Here is a 12248-nt window from a genome sequence, read left to right on the forward strand (position 1 = left end):
CTCTTCTCTTCATCAAGCAAGATTGTATCACTTGCATATCGCAGGTTGTTAATGAATCTTCCTCCAATCCTGATGCCACATTTTTCTTCATATAATCCAGCTTCTCAGAGTATGTACTCAACATACAGATTGAATAAATAGCTCTTTTACCTCCTCATTTCTTCCATTTGCTGTAGCTATCTATGCTGGAGAGCAAGTTTCAGAGTCTGTTCTGACATCCATCTTGGTCTTTGCCTTCTTTCTTGTCTTCTTCATGAACTTTTGCTTTATTCATGTACGACGTTCTTGATGTTCTGGTCTTCAGTCTTTAGTGTCTACTGATCTCTAAATTTAGATGATCTCTAAATTCAGATGGGATATGTCCAATGCAACACCATTCTTGAATTTGTTGCTCCTGGCATAGTAAACCATATGACTGTCTGAATCAAAATGGCCACTGACAGCCCATTTCAGCTCACTAATGGGTATGAAGAAAGCCAAGGTACTGAAGGAGGAAGTCCAAGCTGCACTGAAGGAATTGGCAAAGAACAAGGCTCCAGGAACTGATGAAATGCAAATAAAAATCTGTTAACAAACGGATGCACTGGAGGCACTCACTCAATTGTACCAAGAAATCTAGATAACAGCTCCCTGGCCAGCTGATTGGAAGAGACCAATATTTGTGCCCATCCCAAAGAGAAGTGACTCTACAGAATGCGGAAATCACTGGACAATATCATCGATATCACATGCAAATAAAATTTTGTTAAAGATCGTTCAAAAGTGGTTGCAACAGTACGTTGACAGGGAACTGCCAGAGTTTTAAGCAGAATTCTGACAAGAACGTAGAACATTGTTGACGTCAGATGGATATCAGCTGAAAGCAAAGAATACCAGAAAGATGTTTGTCTGCGCTCTATAGACTACGCAACGGCTTTTGAGTATGTGGACCATGACAAGCTATGGAGAATAAACATTTCAGAACACTTAATTGTGCTCATGAGGAACCTGTACCTAGAGCAAGAGGCTCTCATTCGAACAGAAGTAGGGAACACTGAATAGTTTAAAATGAGGAAAGCTGTGTAGCAGAGTTGTATTCTTTCACTATACTTATTCAAACTGTATATTGTGCAAATAATCCATGTACCTGAATTATATGAAGGCGGTATCAGGATTGGAAGAAGACTCATTAACAACCTGTGATATGTAGATGATATAACCCTGTTTGCTGAAAACGAAGAGCCCTTAAAATACTTACTGATGGGTTACAACTCATTGCAAAGAAAACAAAAATCCTCACCACTGGACCAATAAATAACATCGTGATAAATGGAGAAAAGATTGAAGTTGTCAGACTTCATTTTACTTAGATCCGCCATCAACACTCATGAAAGCAGCAGTCAAGAAATCAAACAACATATTGCATGGGGCAACTCTGCGGCACAAGACCTCTTTCATGTGTGCAACAGCAAAGATGTCAGTTTGAGGACTAAAGTGCACCTGACTCAAACAATGGTATTTTCAAAAGTCTCATATGCATGTGAAATAAGGAAGAGCATAGAAGACTTGATGCATTTGAGTTACGGTGTTGGAGGAAAATGTTAAAAGTACCGTGGACTGCCAGAAGAACAAACCAATCTGTACTGGAGGAAGCCAAGATGGCGAGATTTCATGTCTCATACTTTGGTATGAAGGTTAGAAGGACATCATGATAGGTAAAGTGGAGGGAGTGAAAAAGAGGAAGACCCTCGATGAGATGGATTGGCCCAGTGGCCGCAGCAATGGGATCGAGAGTAACAACCATTGTGAAGCTGGCACAGGACCAGGCAGTGTTTCTTTCTATCGCGCATCAGGTCACCGTGAGTCGGAAGCACCCTGTTGACACCACTTAGGACATCAACCTTTATGCATTCCATTTCATTGTTGACAACTTCCAATTTTCCTAGATTCAAACCTTACAAATAACAGTGGATTTTCAATAACCTGATATGCATGTGAAAGCTGGACAGTGAATAAGGAAGACCATAGAAGAATTGATGCTTTTGAGTTATGGTGTTGGAGAAGAATATTGAAAGTGCCATGGACTGCCAAAAGAACCAATAGATCCGTTTTGGAAGAAGTGCAGCCAGAGTGCTCTTGGAGACCAGGATGGCCAAATTTCATTTCTCATACTTCGGACATATTTGTCAGGAGGGACCAGTTTCTGGAGAAGGATATCATGTTTGGTAAGGTGGAGGGTCAGAGAAAAAGAGAAAGACCCTCAACGAGATGGATTGGCCAAGTGGCAGCATCAATGGACTCAAGCATGGCAACAGTGGTGAGGTTGGCCCAGGATCGGGCGGTGTTTCATTCTGTTGTGCATAAGGTCGCTATGGGTCAGTACTGATTCAATGGCACCTAACAACAACAACAACAACTGTCAGATAGCACCAAAATATTGACTGTTGAATCATGATGAGCACCACAATTGTGTCAGAGATAGTACAAGATGATGAGCCCCCCAGGTTGGAAGGCACTCAAAATACGACTGGAGAAGAGCTGCCTCCTCAAAGCAGAGTTGACCGAGATGATGTGAGTGGAGTAAAGCCTCAGGGACCTTCATTTGCTGATGAGGCACAACTCACAGAAGAGAAACAGCTGTAAACATCCATTTATAATCGGATCATGAAATGTACAACATATGAATCTAGAAAAATTGGAAATTGTCAAAAATGAAATGGAATGCATAAACATCGATATCCTAGGTATCAGTGAGCTGAACTGGACTTGGCCATTTGACTCTGACAATCACATGGTTAACTATCTCAGGAATGACAAATTGAAGAGGAATGGCATCATATTCATCATCAGAAAGAACACATCAAGATCTGTCTTGAAGCACAACACTGTCTGTGATAGGATGATATCCAGATAATTTCCTACAAGGAAAACCAGTTAATACCACTGTTATTCAAATATACACACCAACCACTAAAGCCAATGATGATGAAATTGAAGAATTCTGTCAACATTTTCATCTGAAACTGATCGAACATGCAGTCAAGATGGATAGTCAATTGCTGCTGACTGGAATGCAAACGTTAGAAACAAAAAGGATCAGTAGTCGGAAAACATGATCTTGGTGATAGAAATGATGCTGGAGATCGCATGACAGGATTTTACAAGATCAGTGACTTCTTCATTGCAAATACCCTTTTTAAACAATATAAAAGACGACTGGACACATGGACCTCACCAGATGGAATATACAGAAATCAAACTGACTACATCTGTGGAAAGAGACAGTGGAAAAGCTCTGTATCATCAACCAAAACAAGGCCAGGGGCAGACTGTGGAACAGACCATCAATTGCTCATATACAAATTCAGGCTGAAGCTGAAGAAAATGAAAACAAGTCCACAAGAGCCAAAATATGAACTTGAATACATCCCACTTGAATTTAGAGACCATTTCAAGAATAGATTTGATACATTAGATACTAATGACTATAGACCAGAGACTTTGTAGGCTTACATCAAGAATATCATACAGGAAAAAAGCAGAAGGCCAGGAAAGAAAGAAAAGACCAAACTGGACATCAGAAGAGACTCTGAAACTTGCTCTTGAATATAGAGAAGTGAAAATGAATGGAAAAAATGAGCGAGAAAAAGAGCTGAACAAGAAATTTCAAAGGCCCGTTCAAGAAAACGAAGTATAATGAAATGTGCAAAGACTTGGAGTTAGAAACCCAAAAAGGAAAAACACACTCAGTAGTTCTCAAGCTAAAAGAACTGAGGGAGAAATTCAAGCCTCGACTTGCAATACTGAAGGATTGTATGGGCAAAATACAGAATGCCAACCCTTTGAGGGACCATGGCCAGTGGTGGAGAGGGGCTGCCCTACATCCTGGCCACTTTTGCTTGTTCCTCCCCATGCCCAGGGGCTGCCCCTAGAGTGACGCCTGCTCTAGGGCCATGATGCCCCCAGCTCTCCTGAGTGAGCTGCAGGCTGTGTTCCTGGGAGCCAGACCTCCACAATGAAGAGTGTGTGAACCTGTGTCTGCTGGCACCCAGAGCAGTCACCATCAACAGCTCCTTCACCAGGACGCCCAGAATCACCATCTTGTACCCTTAACTGGGGTCTCCCCATTGCTCAAAAGCCTCACTGTCTCTCTCCTCCCAAGTAAGTCACTGCTGGATGCCACACACAGGGGACCCTCTCACCAGGTGGGGACCCAAGGGTCCAGGCAAATCTCCCCTGCTTCTCAGAGGGGTTCCCTGGGACTCAGCACTTCCTGGGTGGGGGGGACTGTATGGTGGTCTCTGTAGACCAGGTGTGGGGCCCCGCTGGCTCAAACCTCCCAGGTCCCACCCTGAGTGTGAGCCTGAATGGTACAGGGTGATGTAATCGCCCGAGGTCTGTGGTCTCTGGCTCCTCCCCTCAAGGTGGCCCCTCACCTGTCTGACGGTGGCTCGGAAGGCTCCCAGGATGGCTGCAGCTCCACCGCAGTCCCGCTTCATCCCAGGCATGGTGGTCTGGAGGTGAGAAGAGGAAGTCAGTGCGCAATGTGGAGACTGGCCCACAGACACCCACCCTCCCTGTGGGGTCCTCGCCAGGTCACCCACAGAATTCAGGGTCCCTCCTAGGCACTGGGGCCTCCTGTCTCCACCCCACGACGAGGCCAACCCACCTTCTTACAGGACGATCCATGTGCCGCTCGCCTGCCACACACTCCCTCCAGTCACCCTGATGACTCCCCAAGCAGCACCGGCCCCCCCTCTCCCCCTGCCCTTCCCAGGGGCCTGTCCCATCTCCTGGTTATGGTTTTCCAGCACCCCACCCCAACAAGGAAGAATGCTCTTTCTAAAAGCCGGTGGGGTGGTTACCCATGTTTACATTTTATAGCTCCTGAACTCTTAATGTTTTCAATGAGCAGCAGCTCAGCTGGAGTGAGGATTTGGGTTTGGAATTTACTGAGGGATTTTTGGACTCTTGAAATCTCACAGGACCCTCTAGTCTTAGTGGGACGTATTTTTAGATGTAAACTGAGCTGTTTTTACAACGAAGCCTCGAGTGAACATTCTTCACCGAGCACTATTGGAAATAAGCCGCCCTCTCCAGACTCAATCTACGAGAAAGCACAACACTGTCTAAATGGAAAAACGAGGCCCCAGAATTGGACTGAAACCACTGGCAACATGCACTGCATGGAAAATGCTCCAGTCAGCAGTTCCTGACTGTGTCCCTGCCTTCACATTGTTCCAGTCATGGTCTCCAGTCCCAGGTGGAACAAGTGTCAAACTCTTGTGGAGAGTTTTGCTAACTCCTCATACATCGTTTCTGTTCCTTACAAAAGAACTGTGCTCTTAGTCTACAAAGACAATGTTCTACATCCTAACTTTCGTGAGTGCTCATCTTAGAAGCAACCAGGGGCCGCTCCCTGTACAGAGGAAAGAAGAGAGATGAAAACTGAAGAGACTTGGAATCAATGAGTCCAACGGACTCATGGGACACCTGAACCTCAGTCTCCACAACCCTGAGACCAGAAGACCTAGATGGTGCCCAGCTACCACTAACAATGACTCTGAAAGGGATCACATTAGAAGGTCCTGGAAAGAGTGGGCGAAAATGTAGAACAAAACTCAAAATTATACATAAGGCCAGGCTTACTGGCCAGAAATAGACCAGAGGAACCCAAGACTATGGCTCTCAGTTGGTCTTCAAATCTGGAATAGAATTCATCCTGGTGACTCAATTTTCAGCCCAGCAGGAAGCATAACAACACCATGTCCATGGAATGGTCAACCATTCAAGATCCAAAGGGCAGCATCTACGTAAGGACAGAGCTCAGAGATGCTGGGAACGGAGACGGAATGGAAACAAGAATCACAGGAAGAAAGTGGGATAAATGGCGTTGCATGGAGGGGGCTGCAGTCATGGAAATGATTTGTTGAATGTAAAACAAGATCTTCTCTGTAAACCTTCTCTCAATTCATAATAAAAAGGGAACACAGAAGATGCTATACTCGTAGCAACTGCTGTTGTCAGTTGATGCTGAGTTGGTGCCGACTCAGTGGCTCAGTCCTGCATCCTCACAACAGCTTCTCTGCCTGAGTCCAGTGTTGTGCTTGCTGGGTGTTTCTGAATGCCTTCTGACCTAGGGGGCTCAGCTCCCAGCACTCTACCGCACAATATTCTGCTGTGACCCATACAGTCTTCATCGGGTCATTATCAAAGTCGATCTTCTCCCTGGTCTGTCTTCGTCTGGAAACTATGCTGAAACCTGTCCATCACGGGTGACCCTGCTGACAGATGAAGAACTAATGGCGTAGCTTCCGGCATCCCAGCTATGAACAAGTCACCACAGTTCGGCACACTGACAGGAATGGGGCTGTTGGGTACCAGCAGGTCAATTCTGACTCGTAGCCACCCTACAGAGAGTTGAACTGCCCTATATTGTATTCTAGGCTGTATTCTAGGCTGTAATTTCTACAGAAATACATGGATCACTAGGGCTTTCTCCCATGAAGCTGCTGGTAAGTTCAAACCGTTGACCTTTCAGTTCGTAGCCAAGTGCTTTAAGCATGGCACCACCAGGGTTGTCACCAGTGCCACCTGCCTTCTCACTGGGCTGACACATGCACTGATCACGCAGAAGCGGCTAGGCGGCTAGGCGACGTTAGCTAGTCACGTGTACACTGCGCCTCAGTAGAATATGACGCCAACCTGAGACTTTCCCCTTTGAAGCAGTAAAATTGTTCACTGGAACAAACAACAACCCATGTGTGTAAGGGTCCACAACACCCTGTGTGAGGGAAGGTTGAGGAGTCACACAATACTTCTACTCACTTCTCAACGGGGATGGTCGTTGAGGGAAGGAACGGGCACAATTGCTGGAGTTAGGCACTAAACTAGCCACTCTCCTTCACGTGGTTGTTGCTGGATGCCCTCAGTCACTCTTACTCATAGTGACCCCATGAACACCAGGACAAAACACTGTCCCGGCCTGCACTATCCTCACGATTGTTCCTACGTTTGAGTATCCCCCCTTTATGCTCGGTAGAACAGCTGACAGGCATACGGTGGGTGATTAGACATATTTGGTTGACATTTTCTCAGAGATGAACAAGATGGGCCAGTTTGTTACCCAGGAAAACAGCTGACCTGCTTTGTTACCAATGATCAGGTTTACACTTTCCAGCAAAAATGAGAGTTTTGGAAGGGCTGCATCTGTAATCACGACAGCTTCCTAATCCTCAGTGGTTTTTCTGGTGAGAAAAACCATGATACTAACTTTCTGGCATCATGTAATACACTGTGTCGTTGTCTGGAAGCTCTGTGAAGTGCTGAGAGCCAACATTTTCCAAATGACCCTTACCGGATGTCACATAGCCACACATTCAGAGTACAAAGCAGATGAATGGATCTTAATGCAACTGACGCAAAAGCTCACTGACATGGGTTCAGATTCCACGTTGTAACTCACCATAAGAAACTACCACTTGTCGAGTTTTGGTGTCATATTAAAGAATAATTCCACGGTTATCTGAAAAGGTTGCTAAAATACTTCTCCCTTTGCAAACTACATATATGTATGGGCCTAACGTTCCTTGATATCGCTCAACCAAAACAACGCACCAGACCAAGCACAGACTCAGAAGGTGAGAACCCCACTGTCTTCCATGAACCCAGAAACTAAAGAAATCTGAAAAATGTACAGCGATGCCCTTCTCCTCATGAAAGTTTTGTTTGGGATAACATGGTTCTTTTTCATAAAATGGTATTATTTATGTCGCCGTGTAAGGGATATTAGTAACCGGCATAGTGGTTACAAATCGGGCTGCTAACCTCAGGGTCAGCAGTTCGAAACTACCAGCTGTTCTGTGGGAGAAAGATGAGGATTTCTGCTCCTGTAAAGATTTACAGTCTCAGAAACCCTGTACAGGGTCGCTATGAGTCGGAACCAACTCCACGGCACACAACAACAACTATGCTGTTGGCTCTGACAGATTTATTTAAGAATCACTTCCTGTTTGGGATCGTCCAGGTTTGCTCCTGGTGTGGTTAGCATCCCCAACGCCCATGGAACCTCACTCCCCGAGTTTCAGCAGTAGATAGTGAAGAAACAAGAGCAAGATGACTGTAAAACAAACACGCAGCACTCCAACCCTATCATCCTCTACGACCACTTGAAGTTGTTGTATTTCTTTTGTTGTTGTTGTTTTTTAATTCCAAAAATATTTGGAACCTTCTGGAATTAACTGCAAAGAATTGATGACATGGATGGTGTTGCAATTTCTGGGGTTTACTGTGAAATGGAGTTTTTATGAATCTCTGCCAAATGGTCCTTGTGTGAAAGACCTCTCCTAACTGTGTTTCTGTTGCTACATATGAAAGTAACTCTTTAAAATCAAAATGAATTCCTTTTTCTCTAAGGAGCTCTGGTAGCACAGTGGTTAAGCACTCAGCAACAAACCCAAAGTTGGTAGTTTGAACCCACCAGCTGTCCTGAGGGAGAAAGAAGTGGCAGTCTGCTTCCATCTTCCAAAACGATAGTCGCAGCAACCCTACGGGGGCAGTTCGACTCCGTCCTTGTTGTTGTTGTTAAGTGTCGTCGAATTGGTTCCAACTCATAGTGACCCTATGTAGGGTTTCCGAAGAACAGTTGGTGGATTTGAACTGCCAACCTTGTGGTTCACCATCCAGTGATCTTAAGCACCATGTCAGAAGTCCTGTAAGTTTGCTAAGTCAGAATCAACTAATGTTTTGTTTTCTAATTTTGTCCTGCTCCTTAAAATGCTACCCTTGGATGGACTGCAGGGAAGACAGCCGGGGGGGGCGGGGGGGGCGCGTCCTGGCTCCTCTTTTTCTCTGTCTGCCTTTCATATAAACTTGTGAAGAAAACCACTTCTGATGACGTGATTGACAGATATGCAGAAGGCTAGAAAACAGAAGCTAAAACATGATCAGCTCGTACCGCACAGACCCAAATAGGGCCATAAGCCGTTTCTGTGTTTTAAACTGTTTCAAAATCTTAATCCATTACTGTTTTCCCTCTTAAAGGAAATCATGTTAAAAACAATGACCATCCACTCCAGGTATCAAGCATGTTAGATATGCTGCAAGTGTATAAAACAGCAATATAGTCTTCCGAAGGAGCTCTGGTAGCAGAGTGGTTACAAGTCGGGCTGTCAACCTGAAGGTCAGCAGTTCGAAACTACTAGCGGTCCCATGGGAGAAAGATGAGGCCTTCTGCTCCCGTAAAGATTTACAGCCTCGGAAACCCTATGCAGGGTCACTATGAGTTGGAACCGACTCCATGGTACTTAACAACAAGAAGAAATAGCTGATACTCAAATACAATGCCATTGAGGTACAACAGGGAGGGCTAGGGCCTGAGGCAAACTGGAGAATGGAGTCTGTCCACAGCTCTTGGGGAACCCTGCCAGATGGGAGCCAAGAACCCAATGTTGTCAGATCCTCGGCGTTTACACAAGGCCAGTCTCTTGTGAGAGTTCTTGTTTTCCAAACATTGGTGCCTCGTTTCGATTTTTAAATCATCATTTGGGTCAAGAGGGCACATCTGAATGTCATGCCAGTTGATACTGTTCAACATCTGCTCTGGACAATCTTGGCTTGTCACCTCCCTTCTCAGATCGTCTCTCCAGGATGGTGTCTCTCCTCCCAGATCCCTCGGGGCACACACCTCTTGCCCTAGCTCCCTGGAGTCCAGCCCACGGTCAGGTACACAGCGGCGGCTCAAAACCAGACTTTGGGATGAGGTGTGAAGACCCTGGCACACCTGGTGCCCACACCCTGGCTATGAGCTGGAGGCTCATTCCTCCATTCCCTAGTGTCACGTCACACAGCTCTCCGGGCACTGTGGTCCTACACTGGGCACATGTGGAGGCCAGCAGGCTGCTCGAGGCGAACGCACATGGCTGTGATGGCCACTCATGAGGAGCTGCCCACCTGTGTCCTATGTGGTCTAGTGGTTCTCCCCGTGGGAACCTTGATGGCCATGGGGACATCAGCATCACCCTTGCCTTCACCTCTTTGGACAAAGCAGACGCAGTTCTGTGAACCTCGCCTCTCTGGGCCTGTTTTCCCTCTGGATTCAGTCCAGGTTTTTTGTCACCAGACGCCTGATGGAAGTATGGGCACTAAACCAGTAACATGGCCGTTTGTACAGATACAGCTACTTCTCTGGCTGGGATAGGCCTCGTCACTCTTCCTGACCAGGCTCTCCAGAGCCACGCCCTGACTGGGCATTCCAGAAACCTCACTGCCTTTCCATGGTCCAAACCCACCCTTTTCCCAGAACGGATGGACCCCCACAGTCCCAGTTGCTCCCAGAACCCACTGCAGCACTGGCCTGGTCCTTACCTTCCCTTTGATGCTGAGGCCTCCGGTGTCGTAAACAATGCCTTTGCCCACCCATGCGATGGTCTGGGTGGCCCCTTCTGGGGTGTGGCTGAGGACAGCCAGAGCAGGTGGGTGCAGGGCGGCTTTGCCAACACCATAGATTCCTACAGAAAGAGAGAAACAAGGATCCAGTCAGGCGAGAGCCGGACTGAGCAGAAAGCTCTCTACAGGTTACCCCGTTCCCAGCACTGGACCTCGGATCCCCAGTACTGGTTCAAAGACTGCTCACAGACCCATTCCACCAGCCCTCAGAACCCCCATCACCAGTCTGCAGACCCCCCCAGTGAAGGTTAGTGGACCCCCAGAACCAGCTTGCTAACTGCTCACAGATCCCCCGGCCCAGTGCCAGCCTGGCTCATAGACTGTTCTCCAGTTCCCAGTCCCCTCCGGCCCCCAACCAAGAAGGGCTCTGGATCAATGAACAAATTCTATGCAAAGCCCTATCAGGCAAGAAATCCACTGGGAAAGAAAAGTAGTTTCCAGAAGGAAAAGAACAGGACTGCAGAGTCCAATGACTTCTGAATAACACTGTAAGGCCACCCCGCCCAGGTGTGGCTCCTCCCCTACCCCAAAGTTTGCTCCACATTCCTATCACCCTGCTCTGTCTGCTTTACCTGCCTCATCTTCTCCAGAAAGTACGACCAAAGTCTATGCACAGCTCAAGGTCTTCTACTAACAGAGCTGAGGATGATAGCACCCATCCTGGTGTGGCACTGTGGGTTGGTGCACTAGCTAGACTGCACAGCAAAGCCGGTTTGAATGTAAGATTGGTGGTTCAAGCTCACCAGTTGCTCCTTGGAAACCCTCTATAGAGTCGCTATGGGTCAGAACCGACTTAACGGCACTTAACAACAACAATGACACAAGTCACTAAATGACTGCTGGCAAAACTCCTACTCATCCTGCAAAACCCACCATGAAGGCCCCCGCTCCTTCATAGAAGGGACGCTTTCTCCATTTGGAACTGGTCTATATCTATGGTAGGCAACTCCCAATGGTCACTCCCTCTGAACATTCTTCTGTGGACCCCTCCCCTTGTGTGTGGGCTGGAATTGCACTCCAGCTATAGCTCTTCTAACCAAACGACACAGCAAATGTGACGGGATGTGCCCAGGACTAATATCTTTCTCTGTTCATTGTGCATAGTATTCAAGGTCTTAAAAGCTTGCAAGTGGCCATCCAAGGCACAATAGGGTCTTTATGCCCCTGAAGCAACAGAGGAAGAAGGAAGTCAGGAAAAGGAAGAGGAAGTGGTTTCCATGAAGAACTTGCCATGAGACCAGCAGTAGATGGTGCCTGGACATTTGACCAGATGAAAACACTAAGCGGAAGTGCAAATTCTCATGGAATCCAGACTTTCTGGAGCCTTGGAGGCTGGATGAACTGCTGAAACAATTCCCCTGAGATCATCTTTAAGCCGTAAACCAAAAATATCCCCTGAGGTCTAAACCAAAGAGCACAGTAACTAGTATAGACTGTCTGCCTTGAGCATTGCACCCTTTTCAGAACTGTCTTCATGAGATCAAATGGACAAGAGCAAGCGGAGACGGGACAAGAACTTTAGGGGCAGCGAGGAACGTTCAGACTGGGAAAGCGGAAGAGCTGCGCTTCAAGGGTGTCATCAATGCCACTGACTTGGACACACAGAAATGATTGAATTGGTGCATATTGTCAACAACAATAAAACACATATGTACATGCGTATGTGTATATATATACTGCTGTTGTTGTTCTGACCCATAAAGACCCTATATAGGGTTTCCAAATAGTGGCTGGTGGATTTTAGCTGCTGACCTTATGGCTAGTAATCTAGTGCTTATCTTATAAGACTCTCTCTCTCTCTCTCTCTCTCTCTCTCTATATAT

General features: G+C 46.5%; 1 protein-coding gene across 1 annotated transcript in view; it reads right to left on the reverse strand.

Moving 5' to 3' along the window:
* The window catches only part of NPEPL1 (aminopeptidase-like 1), a 20516-nt gene that overhangs the window by 3518 nt on the left and 4750 nt on the right, over positions 1–12248 (reverse strand). The window contains exons 6-7 of the mRNA XM_006839146.1: positions 10345–10487; positions 4416–4493 (exon numbers count right to left, since the gene is read on the reverse strand). Of these exons, the coding sequence (XP_006839209.1) occupies positions 4416–4493; positions 10345–10487 (221 nt within the window). The remainder of the gene's footprint in view (positions 1–4415; positions 4494–10344; positions 10488–12248) is intronic.

This window comes from Chrysochloris asiatica, unplaced genomic scaffold (assembly GCF_000296735.1).
Source record: "Chrysochloris asiatica unplaced genomic scaffold, ChrAsi1.0 scaffold00023, whole genome shotgun sequence".
NCBI classification, from domain to species: Eukaryota; Metazoa; Chordata; class Mammalia; order Afrosoricida; family Chrysochloridae; genus Chrysochloris; species Chrysochloris asiatica.